This window comes from Bombina bombina, chromosome 5 (assembly GCF_027579735.1).
Source record: "Bombina bombina isolate aBomBom1 chromosome 5, aBomBom1.pri, whole genome shotgun sequence".
Taxonomy (NCBI): domain Eukaryota; kingdom Metazoa; phylum Chordata; class Amphibia; order Anura; family Bombinatoridae; genus Bombina; species Bombina bombina.
In genome coordinates this window covers 270,640,780-270,659,559 of record NC_069503.1, presented here as the reverse complement: position 1 = coordinate 270,659,559, position 18,780 = coordinate 270,640,780, and the positions used below count along the sequence as shown (strand labels likewise).

General features: G+C 36.9%; 1 protein-coding gene across 1 annotated transcript in view; it reads left to right on the top strand.

Moving 5' to 3' along the window:
- ADAM22 (ADAM metallopeptidase domain 22) overlaps positions 1-18,780 on the top strand; it is a 707,952-nt gene that overhangs the window by 448,698 nt on the left and 240,474 nt on the right. The window contains 3 exon segments of the mRNA XM_053713991.1: positions 12,517-12,586; positions 13,347-13,417; positions 17,425-17,499. Coding sequence (XP_053569966.1) covers positions 12,517-12,586; positions 13,347-13,417; positions 17,425-17,499 — 216 coding nt within the window.

Below are 18,780 nucleotides of genomic sequence, written 5' to 3'. Positions count from 1 at the left end.
ACCATTAAATTTAAAATGTCAATAACGCATAAAATGTTTCATTATTGCAATACACATTCATTATTTATTTTGCAGCTTTTTGTTGTAAAATACATCTAAAAAATGTGTTTCACTTTCTCCCAGAGAGGTATATAATTTAAAGCAATTTATGCAAGCTTTTGTTTACGTTCCCTCCCTTCTTAAAGGGACACTAAACCCCAAAACTTTCTTTCATGAATCAGGTAGAGATTACAATTTTAAATAACATTCCAATTTACTTCTATTATCTAATTTGTTTCATTCTTTAGATACCCTTTGTTTAAGAAATAGCAATATACATGGGTGAGCCAATCACACGAGACATCTATGTCCACGCCACCAATCAGCAGCTACTGAGCCTATCTAGATATGCTTTTCAGCAAATAATATAAAGAAAATGAAGCAAATTAGATAATAGAGGTAAATGAGAAAGTTGTTTAAAATTGTGTACTCTTTCTAAATCATGAAAGAAAAATTTTGGGTTTCATTTCCCTTTAAGCTTCTATGGTGTCACATGCTTTTAAAAGGTGGATCATCAGTTTTGCATCAACAATCATGATAGGCAAATCATTCTTTGTAATAGTAACCAAGTTGAATCAGTGATATACCACCTTAAGGGAGTTCAAGAGGGCAGGCTACACCAGTCTGTACGTGTGCAGAGTTTGTGCTATATCTGAATATTAGTTTCTGATTGGTTAGCAAGGATTCTTTTGTTCTGAGGGACAGGGAAATCAGTGAAAAGAATAAACATAAACCAATATACAGGCAGTCCCCGGGTTATAGATATCCGACTTAAGTACAACTCGTACTTACAAACAGAGAAAATAGAGCTTTATCGACAATCCAAAATACTGAAAATCCAATTGTCACAAGGACAGAAAGTGATGTGAAATTTTCTGAACAGGGGCACAGATAGCAAAACAAACTTTATCCTATGCTATCCAAAACTAAAAAAATGTTTGGCTAGAGTTTCACCTAAAAAAAAAGAGCCTGTTCCAACTTAAGAACAAACCTACAGAACCTATCTTGTTCGTAACCTGGGGACTGCCTGTACTCATTTGAAAAAATAAAGCAGCCGTTTTCAATGCCAAATTATTCTTAAATAGTTTATAATCATGTAGTTTACAATTTGTGTTTACTATCCCTTTCATTTCAGGTGATCTGATAAGATCTATTGCTGTATTTACTACACTCAAACGAATGTGAGAGCATTAGTTTTAATTGTTCAGTAACAAAGCAAAAACAAAAAAAAGGTGTAAGCTTAATTCATTTGCACGATTACCATATGCCCATCCAAGACATTGATCAACTTACCCACCTCTATCGGATTTATATTCCATGAATCCAGCACCAATTCTGTAAAGAACAGTTTATAGAAGTTTTTCTTGAATTGTCTACCCTTCCAAGGAAAATTCATGAACTCTTGTTCTAGTATTGCACTTTTTGTAAAAAAAATACGTATACCAATAATTTATTAAATCCTTAGTTATATGTGAAGGTTTCTATCATACATATCATTAAAAGGAGCAAGAAGATATTAGTCTGTGAATAACATGTAGAAGATGTATTTTTTAAATGTTTCATTAGCTGTTTAAATATTGAAAAAAATAAGTGTAAAGTTATAGTGTATATAAAACAATGGGAGCTGCCATGTGGCCAATTAGGAAGATATAAATAGGTCACTAGAGTGTGCAGCCAATGGCTGAGTGGAATATAACAGTGTTCTGAAATGGTGAGCTTTTCCGTTCCTGTTAGAAATGGAAGTGCAGAATGAAATTACCGGAACAGGGGACAAAATATATAATGAAAGTATATTGGAGTTTTTTTCTATGATTTATCATTTTATATTACCATCTCAAAGTGTTTAATGTCCCTTTAAAGTCAAAGTTTATTTTTATTAGACTTCATTTGAACAGTTTCTGGTTTAATTATATCCCTCTAGAGATATAGTCTCCATTACTGGACACAATATGCAAGATGGCACCCATTATCTATAAAGTAACATATAAAAGTGGCACAAGTTACTTTCTCGTTCTGCAGCTAGTACATCTTCCTATATAATGAAGCATCTTTAACTTCCTTTCACCTAAGTGGATAAAAAAAAAACCCAGTAGTTTTCATTATTGTAATAACCCCACACACACACACTAATTAGTGGGTTATATTTCATAGAAATTATTTCAATATGTATGTATTATTTTAAAAATATTTTACGTTTTATTTCTTTTAAACTTCATTCCTGTCACAGCTCCACTTGGGTGCTGGGAGGAAGGCAAATATATAGCTTGATGTCAAATCAAGAGTAACACTGGCTTAGCTAGCGTTTATTGAATGCAAGAGAAACAATAAGTCCATTTTGCCCATGCTCAGAAGAAGCAGAATGCAACTTAAGTTTAACAGGTCAGCTCTCATTTCTCTCTGAGGGCAGTTTCTTCACTGAGAATTTTTAAGTGCTCATTTTTCAAGAAAATAAGTAGGTTATTTGTTGTTTAGCATAATCTGTTTCTTTTTATATTTCATTTGATTTAACATATGTTTTTACTATGAGAACGGTTTCATATCCCTTTAATTACATTCTTTAAACAGGATTAAAATGTAGAAAGTAAAAGCAATTTAGTGAAAGACTTAATGGGACCTAATAAAAAAATGAAATATGCATTTCACTTTTGAATGGAAGCGTTTTTGCTGTATATTTGTCTTAGCAAAAATGGTAAAATCAATTATGGTTTCAACAACATACACATATACCCCTTGCACCAGCATTCAAACACCACTAATTTGCGTGTATGACACAAATTGAATGATTGATGGCATGATAGAGGCCATTGCTGGCATTCTGAGTGGGCACAGTGCTCGAATGAGAGTTCATGGGGCAAGTGCAGCATAAGTTGTTGAAAAAGGAAGACACACTTTTGCTAATACAACTATATGCTTCAGTTTTATTTTAGACTATTACCTTTATGTTTACTTATAGAGGCATCAACCCCTAAAAAGGGGTTAAAGTGAAGGTAAACTTTGATGAATGAAAGCCCATTTTTAAAAAAAATACTATTAAAAACAGTTTTTAATCCAAACATCCGTTTGGATTAAAAACTTACCTTTTATTCTTTTCACAGCGGGAGCAGCTTCCCACACCCGGAGATCCTCTCTTCACACATCATCAATGACTAATCCGGCTTCCTCCAATCACAGCATGGCCTCAGGCAATGACTCCCCTGTGGGGAAAGCTGTGATTGGAGGAAGCCGGATTAGTCATTGATGATGTGTGAAGAGAGGATCTCCGGGTGTGGGAAGCTGCTTTGGCTGTGAAAAAAACAAAGGTAAGTTTTTAATCAAAACTTTGATGAATGAAAGTGCCCCTGTTTTTAATAGTATTTTAAAAGTAAGCACAAAGTACAAGTACCATTCGCAATCCGCAGAGCACTGTTGGTCTTTAGCAGAAACTGCTGTTGATCCAATCAGCAGCACTAGGTACATAGCTGAATTGTGCGATTAGCACTGCTGATTAGATCAGCTCTTAGTTCCTGAAGGGTTCTTTTATTGTCTGCTTAACCCCTTTGTGGGGAATAAACACAGTAGCGCCAAGTCTTAAAATTACATACTTACAAATTAGAGCATGTAATATTATAGCCTTTTAAAAGGGATAGGAAAGTCAAAATTAAACTTGCAGGATTCAGATAGAGCATGACATTTAAGACCTTTTTAAATTCACTTCTATTTTCAAAATGTGCTTCGTTCTCTCCTTGTTAAAAAAATGAATACGCACATATCATACACTAGTGGGAGCTGCTGCTAATTGGTGCCTGCACACATTTGTCTCTTGTGATTGGCTAAATAGATATTTTCAGCTTCCTGTCAGTAGTGCAATGCTGTCCCTTCAGCAATGGATAACAAGAGAATGAAGAAAACGTGATAATAGAATTAAATTGGAAAGTTGTTTAAAATTGTATGTTCCATCTCCCTGTGAAAATACCAGGTTACAAACTGTGTCAACAGCAGACTAAGCCACAGGTTCATATTTTATACTTTTATGGAGTACCAGTTTCATTACAGGTTTTCAGAGTTCCAATGATTTTCTTCCTGTATTATGACCCAACCTTAATAAAATACGCATTGTGAAATACAGTCATTGACATTTATAAGGAACATCCCAAAGGTGTAACCCTAGACACTGACAAGTTTTACATTTTATAGCTAAATCATCAGGAAATAAATCTACAATTATCAATTATACTTTTTTTATTTTAACTCATATTTAATAGGTGGCATTAACAAACTGCTCTATATAGTTTGTTGCATTCAGTAAATACTACATAATTCCAGAAGTTCGCAAACTTCCCATTTATGGGTAGTCAATCATGCTCATAAAAGTTGCAAAATGAACCAAAAGGAACATAAGTATAATAATACATTAAATTGCATATGGCCCTTGACGGTATGAAAATGAATTTCTGTATGTTTGTTATTAAAAATGCTATAATAATAATAATAATAATAAAATTAAAAACATTTTTTAAATCTTCTTTACGTCAAAGCAAAAGAAAAAAAGGCTTTGGATCATGCCAGATTTACTATTATCTGCATAAATTATGGGAATAGTAAATAAACAAATTTAAAATAATGGTAAATCAGAACGTTCAACAATTGCTAGGATTTACCATCACTAAAAATAAACTGTAGTTTGTTATTTAGTGAAAAAAAAAAAAAAAAAAAAAAAAAAAAGGGTGCTTAACTCACCCTGACTGTGCCGCTGCACCTTCGCTAAGCTCAGCGGCTCCTGCTGCCCATGGCACAGCACTTTCCTTCAATAAGGTGACGTTTGCACCTCTATACCAATAGCTGTGTGTATCATCTGTATGCCAACGCAGCTATTGGTTTAGAGGTGCAAAGAAAAGTCACCTCATTGGTAGAAGAGCGCTGTGCTGTGGGTGGCTGGAGCTGCTGAGTTTAGTGAGGTGCAGAGACACAGACAGGGTGAGTTTAGCACAAGGCACTAGCAACACACTTGTAACATTATCTGATTGGTTCTGCTTCCTGTCCCTCAAGGGCACACGGACCAATCAGATAATGTAAAAATGGCTGAGGGCAGATGCGCTCTGGATCGTATCTCCCCTCTGCCATTTTTGCATTATCTGATTGGTCAGTGTGTTCGTGATTGACAGAAAGCACAACCAAATCAGATAATGTTGCAAGTGTGTCGCTAGCACCTAGTGAGTTTAGCACCTTTTTTTTTTTTTTAATAATTGATCACTTTAAGTATAGCAATTAAATGGACATGAAACAAATTTTTTTTCATTCATGATTTAGATAGAACATACAATTTAAACAACTTTCCAATTTACCTCTGTTATAGAATTTGTTTCATTCTCTTGGTATCCTTTGTAGAAGGAGCAGTAATGCACTATTGGGAGCTAGCTGACAAGAGGCATGTATGTGCAACCACCAATCAGCAGCTTTTGACCCTACCTATGCATACTTTTTAACAAAAGGTACAAAGAGAACGACAATTTAGATAAGACAAAGTGGAAAGTTATTTAAAATTGCACGTTCTAACTAAATCAAGAAAGACAAAAACATTGAAATCAACCTATAAAGACACTATTACAAAATGATATAAACCTCAGACACACCGTCATAAGAAATGCAAATCGTTTTGCACATTGTTAGTAAGTGACGCTATATGACTATAAAAGACGAATTATATAACCGGGGATCCGGATCAATATATTTCACAAGGACCCTAGACACAGAAATCACCGAATGTGTTCAATAATTAACGAATGCAAACATGAATCATAGCGCCGTCCAGCCTTCAACCGCACTATGGAGGGCGTTTATTTGTGACATTATCATGATAATAATGACGTTATAAACAAATTTTTTTTTTGCAAATAAATATTTAACCTGTGGCTTACTAGATTTAACAATATACAACCACAGTAAATCTGCACACTTGTCTCTGACTGCGCCTGTGATGCAAATACTGCAATAACAAGACAGCTCAACAACCGCAAAAATAAATGCTGCGACATACTACTGTAAACACGACAACATATTAGCTACATTAAAACACATATTAAACAATAACCTACCAGATACAAAAGCTGCAAACAATTAGCAAACCTGGAGCTTGCAATTTACTCCCACACATCACAATGAGCATGCCCAGAAGCTAGCTGTGGTGGTGATGGGGGTTGTAGTTTCTTTCATTTATCTGCAATAACAAATTATTTGACTAGGACTCCATTTCCCATCATCCTAATTCTAAATCGTAGCAATTCTTATGGAAATTGAGCTTTACCTGTAGATTGTAATGTACAATCTCGTCACTGTCATTAGCATATTCTGCAATATCTCACGGGGAGTGTAGACTGTAGTTGTATTATTTTCTGTGCAGTAACGCAGAAAATCGATTGGACTACATTTCCCGTCATCCTTTTCCCCCACACATTAGGACCAACTAGAGCTATTTAAATATCAATATTGTGAACAGAGAGGTATTGCTGCGTTTTACTTTGCTGCCAGTTTCAATGTCTGGAGGCAAGTGGGAAAAAGTAATCACTAGTAAATCACTTTCTTCTGGTCTTCTTACATATGCATAGACTAAAATAGAAAAATATACAGAGCTGTCTAGTCACACTGTGGAAAAGTCCAAGATGAATTAGTAATATCTCACTATGAAATGAAAAATGTGCACATGTATGTAAGGATGTGGATGCTGCAGCAAGTATACATTTATTCTATCTAACTCATTGTTCTGCTAAAATAAGTTATCTTATTAATGTTAGTTTTCATAAATGCACTTGTTTGTTAAACATAATTAATGTATTTAAAACATGAGCTAATAGAAGTACAATAAATAGTATTTTTTAATATCAAACAACTAATTGATTACAATATATTGCAACTGTTGCAGTTTGCTAGCAAATACCATGTTCATTAAATGGGCATTAAACACTTTGATATGGTAATATAACATGATAAATCACACATTTTCAACCTCTCCCTCAGCACTGGTACATTTCCCTCATCATTGAAACATGCGCTCGTCACAGCTATCCTCAAAAAACCTTCCCTTGATCCTACCTCCCCATCCAACTACCTCCCAATTTCCCTCCTCCCTCTTGCTTCAAAGCTTCTCGAAAAACTAGTATATGCACGCCTATCCCATTTCCTTACGTTAAACTCCCTTCTTGACCCGCTGCAATCTGGATTTCGTCCCTATCACTCCACAGAGACAGCTATTGTTAAGGTCACCAACGACCTACTTACAGCCAAATCAAAAGGCCACTTCTCTCTGCTTATCCTCCTTGATCTGTCCGCAGCCTTTGACACTGTCGACCACCCTCTTCTGCTCCAAACCCTCCAATCCTTCGGCATCTGTGACACAGCCCTTTCGTGGCTCTCTTCCTACCTGTCAAACCGTACCTTCAGTGTAGCCTTCTCTGGGGCCTCCTCTGCCCCGTCACCACTTTCTGTCGGAGTACCGCAGGGCTCTGTCCTCGGTCCCCTTCTCTTCTCTATCTATACGTCATCACTATGTTCCCTAATTAAGTCCCACGGTTTCCAATATCATTTGTATGCCGATGACACCCAAATCTACTTCTCTGCACCAGAACTATCTCCTTCCTTGCTAACCCGTGTCACTAACTGTCTTTCTCACATCTCTTCCTGGATGTCCTCTCACTACCTCAAGCTAAATCTCTCCAAAACTGAGCTCCTCATTTCCCCCCCTTCTTCCAAAATCTCCACCCCCAATATCTCTGTAACTGTCGACAATTCCATCATCACCCCTACCCCGCACGCCCGATGTCTCGGGGTCACATTCGACTCAGATCTTTCCTTCACTCCTCACATTCAGTCATTGGCTAAAGCCTGCCGCTTTCACCTTAAAAACATCTCTAAAATTAGACACTTCCTTACACAAGACACAACTAAGATTTTAATCCACTCTCTCATTCTTTCCCGCCTTGATTACTGCAACTCTGTCCTCTCTGGTCTCCCCACCTGCCGCCTAGCTCCTTTACAATCCATAATAAATGCCTCTGCCAGACTCATCTTCCTTACACGTCGCTCTTCATCTGCTGCGCCTCTCTGCCAATCCCTTCACTGGTTTCCTCTTGCCTCTAGGATCAAACACAAAACCCTCACTCTGACATACAAAGCACTCAACTGCACTGCTCCCCCCTACATCTCAGACCTTGTCTCCAGATACTCTCCCTCCCGTCCCCTTCGCTCTGCTCATGACCTCCTACTCTCCTCCTCTCTTGTCACCTCATCACACTCCCGTTTACAGGACTTCTCCAGACTGGCTCCCATCTTGTGGAACTCTCTGCCTCGCTCCATAAGACTCTCTTCTAGTTTTAAAAGCTTCAAGTGCTCCCTAAAGACTCTACTGTTCAGGGACGCATACAACCTACGCTAACCTTTCCTAATACCAATACCTCTCCTCCACTGCAGTCCCCTGAACCCTCTTAGCATGTAAGCCTAATAGTCCAGCTGTTTGTGGATCACCTTCTTAAGAGCTGACTACAACAGTGCAACTCTTGGCAGGGCCCTCTACCATATAATTGTTTTGTTGTACTCCCCTTTGTTTATAGCGCTGCGGAATCTGTTGGCGCTCTACAAATAACCGATAATAATAATAAATCCTATATATAAAAAAATCAATTTTGAATTGTGAGCTTTTCAATTCCTGTTAGAAATGGAAGTACAGAACACTTTTATATTCCACACAGCCATTGGCTGCACACTCTAGTGACCTATTTATAACTATCTCTAATTGGCCACAGCAGAGAAGGTAACCTAAGTTACAACAAGGCAGCTCCCATTGTTTTATAGACACTAACACTTTACACTTTTTTTGTCACCATTTAAACAGCTAATAAAACTTTAAAAACGTGCATCTATATGCTATTCTCAGACTAATCTTTTCTTTGAACGCATTATTCTATTTAGCATTTTTTTAGTGTTTAATGTCCCTTTAAGTGTGTGTTTAAAAAAACTACACTGATCCCAAAGTGTAAAAATATACGTTTCAAATTATTCTAAATCATCCCACTAAGACTCAAATATAAATGGAAAGATAAATGACCCGATCAGTATTATAATATCTTTGTTATATCACCAGATATGCAAATCCATACACACTATGAAATATTTTTCAAAGATGGCAAACCTGAGTATTCATGTTGAATGATAAATTAATAATAACACTACCTTTTGTGTTTAAACTCATTTATAAAACACAACTTTTATCTTTATTATCCTATTATTGGGCTTGTGTGTAATATATATATATTGTAAATCTGGTCTCAATTTACCTATGAATAAATAACAGCTGGCATTGATTAAGTGACATAAAGTTAATATACTATTTCTTTAAATGCTGAGCTGCAACCAGATTAGAATTTTGACATCTACGATGATATTTTCTTCTAATGTGACCATCACCTTGAATTGTACAGATCTAATTATTAGCATATGTGTACTATTTATATTCTGCTTAGCATAGATGTGCTGTCCCAGGCAGTCCCAAGAGAATGAAGCAAATTAGATCATGAATTAAATTGGAACTTTGTTTAAAATTCTCTATCTGAATCATGAGAATTTTTAAGTTTTATGTCTAATTTCTGGAGGGCCAAGTTTGAGAATGTCTGTCTTAAAGGGATTTTTCTGAAAGGTTTATCTAGGTAAGCTCAGGAGCAGCAAAGAACCTAGGTTCTAGCTTCTGATTGGTGGCTGCATAAATATACCGATTGTCATTGGCTCACCTATGTGTTCAGTTAGAAACCAGTAGCGCATTGGTTCTCCTTCAACAAATGATACCAAGAGAATGAAGCAAATTTGATAATAGAAGTAAACTGGACATTTGTTTAAAATTGTATGTTCTACCTAAATCATGAAAGAAAAAATGTGGGTTTTATGTCCCTTTAATTTTCAGTAACTGATCAAACCTTGAATTCTAAGAAGTTTTGTTGCATAATGAGATTTTAACAGAATAATTCCTATGAAGGAGATTCTTCCATAATCTAATAACAATTGCTTACAGTTACAAGGACAACATAAAGCAAACAAGTTATTTTATAGAGATATAAAATGTGTATTTTAATAATTATCTATTTTACCTGCTCAAGTGTATTAAATAGTTCATTTACCTTTATTGTGTTATTTGAAATATCTGATTTTGCCTATTATATCCACACCAATACTGAAGATTTTAGTACTGCAGTAATGAATATTAAAAATATATGTAAACAAGGAACTGCAGGAGAAATAACTCTCTCAGGGCAAGATTACGAGTGGCGTGCTAACTGTTGCACGCAAGCGATATGGGGTTTATCACATCTCTTTGCACGCGTCAGAAGTAGCGCGCATATTACAGATTGAAAGGAAACACGTTCGCTTGAGCACAATTGAATTTAACTCTCACCGGGATAGCGTGACTTCAGTGCTCTGGTTAATTGTTACGCAAGATAAAAAGATGCACAAAACACATCAAAACATTTAAAAGTAGAGTTACAATCATAATAACACTGTCTATAAAAAATATTTTTTTAAAAATTGCAATAAAAAGTTTTAAGGGCGCAAAGATTTAAGGTCTCTGGTGTTAGAAAAAAAAGGCTGCAAAGGGCTTTAACATAGAGATACATAGATATATATGTCTAAATATGTGTATGCATGTATATATGTTTAACTGTGTGTACAGGTGTATTTATGTATTTATATGTGTATATATGTATTTACAGACATATATATTCATATAAACACAAAAATACATATGTATACGTAAATATATATATATATACAGTATATACAGTATGTGTGCATTGGAGCCCCTTTGCAGTCTAGTAGCTGAAAACATGTAAACGCATATTTATGCAATATTCAGGTTTTAACTATGTATATACTGTAAATATTTCACATTCCAATGTTCTTTACATAGGGGAATATGTTCTATGTATTTATAAATAGATGTTCCTATATATATCTGTATATCTATACCTATATAGAATAATGTATTTATATAAAGGTATAGATATATATTTTACTAAAAAAAAACAAACATTAAATATATGTAGAAATATGTATTTATGAATAAATAGAATATATTCTTCTATGTAAAGAACATTGGAATGTGAAATATTCATATTTCATGTCAGATTGTGATCGGGTTTGCGCAACTTGTTGGGTGTTAGCTTCCCCCCCCCCCCACCTACTTTTCACGCTCCATTGAAGTCTATGGCCCCTATTTATGAAAGGCCTGACGGACATGATCTGACATTGCGGATAATGTCTGACAGACCTTGCTGAATGCGGAGAGCAATACGCTCTCCACATTCAGCATTGCACCAGCAGCTGTTGTGAACTGCTGGTGCAACGCCACCCCCTGGGGTGTCAATCAACCCGATTGTATTCGAACAGGTTAAATTGTGGCGATGTCTGTCCGCCTCCTCAGAGCAGGCGGACAGGTTATGGAGCAGTGGTCTTTAGACCGCTGCTTCATAACTGGTGTTTCTGGTGAGCCTGAAGGATCACCAGAAACACAGGGCTTCAAGCTCTGTACAGAGCTTGATAGATATGCCCTTATAGGTGAATATGTAACGTGGTTGCAATAGTCTCAGTTCGGCATTTTTCACGCGTCGGGTTAGCACTTGTTCAAAAACTATTACTTTGAACTTGTAATGCACGCTCTACATAACGCACGCAAATAGCTTGCTTTGAGAGGAGTTAACGTGCAAGCTGAAGCACAAACTACTGCTCCACTCGTAATCTAGCCCTCAGTGGGGGATGGAGAGATAGGTTACAAAATGTTTGCTTTCAATTGCTTTCTCTTAGGGCCTAATGATCAAAAACTCACCTGCATTGAGAGACATTTCTCAAAATTTTAGCTGGCTTTTTTTCTTTTTACATTATTTTGCAATGCACGTGTCTCTTTTTCACACCCAGAACCATGCAAGGCTAGATAAATAGCTTTAAAGCTAAAAATTGCCCATGTGTATCAGCATTTGTATGTCAAAATAATTTATAATATTCATAAGTGCTGTGGACTTTTGCATATTTGTTTCTAAAATTCTTTGAGGGACCTCACAGTACTGAAGAGACTTGTTAGATAATCTCGCAATACCAGAGAGATTGAGATCATTGGACCCTAAGTATTGGGCTCTGTGTATACATACGTATATAAGATAAGACGGCCATTGTGTATAAAGAGAAAGATAAGATTAAAAAAAGCTCTGTAAAAAGCTCAGTGGTTTTAGCAGTTGTTTCATATACAAAAAATATAAAGGATAAATGCCCCATACATTTTATACTCTGCAGTTGGTATACAAAGTCTTTGTAAACACACTAAGGGGAACATTTTTACAGCACACTGTCCCTTTAATATTCAACAATTCATATACAAAAAAAGGGCAAGCGCATGTATATTTAAACATTACATTTTAGTGTAGTTACATATATGTGTTATTTTCTTATTTTTGCATATTTTTCTTCTAGGAAGATCACCAGTTTCATTCTGTTTACAAATCCAAAATACTTGAACTTCCTGTGGATGAACTGCCATCTGGTATGGTTTTTGCGAATATTCTTTTTTGAAGCTCATATAATATACTCTTGACTTTTTATTAATTGCTTCATGGGGCAGTAAATATACTCTTTCTTTGTTGTATTTAAGAGATGATATTTTAAAATGTATTGCAGTTTTATTTATTGTATTTAATTATTATTTTTTTTAATAGATGCTCCTGTGCAGACAAAAAAAATGAATAATAATATTATGCTTGTGGGATTGTCACTGTCCACTAATAGAACTGTGGGAGTTGTACTTATAAACCAATGAGCAATCTATACCACTGAATAGTTGTCAAAAACACATGAATTTTCTCATTTGTTTCAAAATTACCGTACTGCCCAGATGCTCCTCTCCTCTGGCATTTTTTCTTCTTTTCACTTAGCCAATCAGGAGCCGTACTAATAAAAAGCACACTCCCATACTCTGATTTACCTTGTTTAAAAGCCACACCTCCTGGGTCCTGCGGCTGTACATATTGTCTGCATAGAGTGCAGGATTGTGCTCATAGGTGAAAAGAGAAAAATATCGCCAGAGGAAAGGGGTGACTGTGCAATGGGGTAAATATGCACCCATAAGGGTTGTGCTAAACTGATATTTAGAAAAGTAATTTCTCAATATCAATAGTGATATACTTGCACTATAAAATATTTAATATACCATGTAGTATACAATGGAGCTTACTGACCCTTTAATATATTATTACAGCAGTAACCTTGTTTGGGTTTTTTAATTAATTTATTTTTTTAATGTATAGAATTCTGGTCACTAAATGATACATCAGTGAAACTTGCTCATCAAATCCGGAGCCAAAGAAGGAAAAGACAGGTATGTCAGTGCAAACAAAATGACCCAACTATAGGCATGACGTGGTCTGGGTCATATACCTATCTTTATAGACATGTTTTTATAGGGGTACAATAAAAAGAGGAGTCTATACAGTACCTGGGAATTGTCAAAATGACTCAGACTCAAAAAAAGTAACAGCTCACATTGAGATCTTTGAAAATATACATTCAGTTTGAGAAAAACATGTGTAACTTTAAGAGCTTAGCTAAGTACCCTGAGACCCTGATGTGGGTATGTGGCAGATATGGGGGCTTCAGGGCCATGGGTCTAATGTAGGTATGTGGCTGACATAAGGGCTACAGGGACATGTGTTTGATTTGGGTATGCAACTGATATAATATTTTAAGGAACAGGAATCTCATGTGGGTATGTGGCTGATATAATAGTTTCAGGGACAGGGATATCATGTGGGTATGTGGCTGATATAATGGTTTCAGGGACAGGGATCTCATGTGGGTATGTGGCTGATATAATGGTTTCAGGGACAGGGATCTCATGTGGGTATGTGGCTGATATAATGGTTGCAGGACAGGAATCTCATGTGGGTATGTGGCTGATATAATGGCTTCAGGACAAGAATCTCATGTGAGTATGTGGCTGATATAATGGTTTCAGGACAGGAATCTCATGTGGGTATGTGGATGATATAATGATTTCAGGGACATGAATCTCATGTGAGTATGTGGCTGATATAATAGTTTCAGGGATAGAAATTTCATATGGGTATGTGGCTGATATAATGGTTTCAGGTACAGGGATCTCATGGGGGTATGTGGCTGATATAATGGTTTCAGGGACAGGAATCTCATGTGGGTATGTGGCTGATATAATGGTTTCAGGTACAGGAATCTCATGTGGGTATGTGGCTGATATAATGGTTTCAGGTACAGGAATCTCATGTGGGTATGTGGCTGATATAATGGTTTCATGTACAAGGATCTCATGGGGGTATGTGGCTGATATAATGGTTTCAGGTACAAGGATCTCATGTGGGTATGTGGCTGATATAATGGTTTCAGGGACAGGAATCTCATGTGGGTATGTGGCTGATATAATGGTTTCAGGTACAGGGATCTCATGGGGTATGTGGCTGATATAATGATTTCAGGTACAGGAATCTCATGTAGGTATGTGGCTGATATAATGGTTTCAGGGACAGGAATCTCATGTAGGGTATGTGGCTGATTTAATGGTTTCAGGTACAGGAATCTCACGTGGGTATGTGGCTGATATAATGGTTTAGGACAGGAATCTCATGTGGGTATGTGGCTGATATAATGATTTCAGGACAGGAATCTCATGTGGGTATGTGGCTGATATAATGGTTTCAGGTACAAGGATCTCATGTGGGTATGTGGCTGAGATAATGGTTTCAGGGACAGGAATCTCATGTGGGTATGTGGCTGATATAATGGTTTCAGTTACAGGGATTTCATGGGGGTATGTGGCTGATATAATGGTTTCAGGTACAGGGATCTCATGGGGGTATGTGGCTGATATAATGGTTTCAGGTACAGGAATTCTATGTGGGTATGTGGCTGATATAATGGTTTCAGGGCAGGAATCTCATGTGGGTATGTGGCTGATATAATGGTTTCAGGTACAGGAATCTCATGTGGGTAATGTGGCTGATATAATGGTTTCAGGACAGGAATCTCATGTGGATATGTGGATGATATAATGGTTCCAGGGACAGGAATCTCATGTGGGTATGTGGCTGATATAATGGTTTTAGGGATAGAAATCTCATGTGGGTATGTGGCTGATATAATGGTTTCAGTGACAGAAATCTTATGTGGGTATGTGGCTGATATAATGGTTTCAGGGTCAGGAATCTCATGTGGGTATGTGGCTGATATAATGGTTTCAGGGACAGGAATCTCATGTGGGTATGTGGCTGATATAATGGTTTCAGGGACAGAAATCGCATGTGGATATATGGCTGATATAATGGTTTCAGGTACAGTAATCCTATGTGGGTACGTGGCTGATATAATGGTTTCAGGGCAGGAATCTCATGCGGGTATGTGGCTGATTTAATGGTTTCAGGTACAGGAATCTTATGTGGGTATGTGGCTGATATAATGGTTTCAGGACAGGAATCTCATGTGGATATGTGGATTATATAATGGTTTTAGGGACAGGAATCTCATGTGGGTATGTGGCTGATATAATGGTTTCAGGAATAGAAATCTCATGTGGGTATGTGGCTGATATAATGGTTTCAGTGACAGGAATCTCATGTGGGTATGTGGCTGATATAATGGTTTCAGGGACAGCAATTGCATGTGGATATATGACTGATATAATGGTTTCAGGGACAGGAATCTCATGATTTAAAGACTTAACTCCATCCACAAAACCCCACATAAGGCTTTATCCAATGTCTCCTAAGGTTCTACCTCTAGCTTATTATGCCAGTTATTTATTTTTCTTACAAGCCAGTGGGTTTACACCCTCCACTCGCTAGTAATACAGACAAAGCAATGAAATAACCCTTAACTGACAGTAACTCATACATCAATTATTTTACTCACTAGGTTGACTTTAACATGCAATAATTTAACAACTTGGTGCCAGCAACTCACACAAATCAGACATTTTAACCCCTTGGCTGACAGTAACTCACAGATAGCAATATTTTAAACCCAAATGAGATTCCTGTACCTGCAACTTACACAGATGAGGGAACTTATTTTTCATGACTGAAACCACTGCATTGCTGAGGCTTAGTCCTTTAAAATTAAAGTGTCTGTCTTTGTAACATAGCTACCACCAGAGGAGCCTATGTCATTTCTGACACCATCATTCCTCTAGGGCAGAGCTTTCCAAACTTTTCATGTGGTTGACACACTTTTTAGACCTACATCATTTTGCGACACAGTAATTCAGTTGTACTGGCAAACAGGAGGTTAAACTAAGAAATACGGACACATACATAAATGATATAATAACGAAATGTATTTACAAGTAACAGTATGTAAGTATGTGCAAGAATTAAAAAAATGTTTAATAACACCAATAGCTACTTACTATTTTAATGGGAAGTATGAGGTTGATGGGATGAACACAGTTTCTGAATATTTGGTGGAATATAAGACACTCGCATTTTTAAGCTTCCCCTTCCTATCCATATATCAAGAGCAGGAACAGTAATGCACTACTGGGAGCTAGTTGCAAAAAACCCCACTGACCTCTGACTTCAGCTCAGCGTTTAAGCTGCCGCCCTCAGAGCTCGGTGAGTGCGATTGACTTCTGCCCGCGCTGCAAACACACTGCTGTCCCACTCACTGACTACGCATGCAGTCATGAGCCAATTAAGGAGACTACACGTGCAGTCAGGAGCCAATGTGCTGTCAAAGCCGCCAATGGGAATAGTTTCAGCTCCCACTGAGCTACACCAATAGGTTAAGATTATCTGTGACCCCCTAGGTATCAATTACGTGTCAACCATGAGATATGCGTAGCAGGCCGGAGGAAAGTCAGAAACCAAAAAAAAAATTTTTTAAACAAAATTTACATTTTTAAAAAAATTGTGCTGAAGCAGGGACACAACTACACACTGCTGCCGACACACTAGTGTGTCCCGACACACAGTTTGGAAAGCACTGCTCTAGGGAATCATAGTTGTTTTGGCATTTTACGTCATCAGTTTTGGGGTTATTGTCACTAGTAGTCACTTCCCAGCAATGCCTCTGCTGGGAGGAGACTGACGGGGCCTTGTTAGAAAAACAGGAAAATAGCGGCTTAGGCAGGAGACCAGGTGATATATCTGACTTTCAGACAGAAGAACAAACTGCTGTTTATTAGAAGAAAAGTGACGTTTACAAATATTTTAAACAAAATAAAAATACTTTTTACTGTGCATGCATCACTCATTACACAATAACTCCTGGCGCTGAAGGTAGCAAACAAGACATGTTGTTTAGTCATATTTCTGGTGACATTATGTTTTCATAACTATTCATAACTATGTTCGTATCTAGGCCCGCCGGTTGCCACGCAATGTTGAAGAAGAGACAAAGTATGTTGAACTGATGATTGTTAATGATCACTTAATGGTATGTTTATTTATTTTGTTTTCTTTTTAGAAAATCAGTAATCACATTTTGTATATTCACAGTTCTAAAAAAGTCTTGAAATACTATCATGCAAATGAATAATACATAAAATTATACTAATGATCGTCAATTATATCTATTTGAATCAGGGGCGTATTTAGGTTTTGTGCTGCCCTAGGCACTCAAAATTCTGCTGCCCCCCACCCCACCCCAGGTTTAAGGCCTTCTTTAGACATAATATTTTAGCGGCAGGGTGTAAAAAATAAAAATAAAAATGTCTTTTTAAGTAGATGTTCACCAGGGCTTGCATTCACTCTGGTCACACACACATATATATATATATATATATTAAGACATTATTTTGCAAGTCAGATGATTAAATGTTTATATCAGAAAAAAAATATCCTTCACTGTATGATAGTTTGTCAGTAGGTAGTTGTTTAACCTTAAACATCTTCTTTGGTGATTGACTGTTATTTAAGCAAAATATCTGCTTGGATAAATATGTAATGAATATACAAACTGGCCTTTAAAAGTACTTTTTCTTTGCATGTATGACAGATAGACAAGCAGTAAATGTACAAGTATCTAGTGACTAATCCGTTTAAAGGGACACTGAACCCAAATTTTTTCTTTTGTGATTCAGAGAGCATGCAATTTTAAGCAACTTCTAATTTACTCCTATTATCAATGTTTCTTTGTTCTCTTGCTATCTTTATTTGATAAAGAAGGCATCTAAGCTTTTTTTTGGTTTAGTACTCTTTTGGTTTAGTACTCTGGACAGCACTTTTTGATTGGTGGATTAATTTATCCACTTATCAGCAAGGACAACCCAGGTTGTTCACCAAAAATGGGCCGGCATCTAAACTTACATTCTTGCATTTCAAATAAAGATACAAAGAGAATGAAGGAAATTTAATAATAGGAGTACATTAGAAAGTTGCTTAAAATGTCATGCTCTGTCTGAATCACAAAAGAAAAAATGTGGGTTCAGTGTCCCTTTAAGTATTTTAATGCCTAATGAAGATGTATTGAAGGGAGAAAGGCATATGCTGTTTCACAGTGGTCACGTTGTAGTGCACACTGCACTGCGTAGTCTGTGTGAGTCTCAATCACGCGGTGGAGCCAGGAAGAACACCGCATTCCCTCTCAGTCCAGGCCAGATTGCGCAAGTGAGCTCCGCCTCCACTGTTACCACATCATGCGCACCCACATACAATCCCATAGCATAGCAATATCCGGGCCAGCCATTTAAGTCATTAGTAATTGGTTGATTTAGCC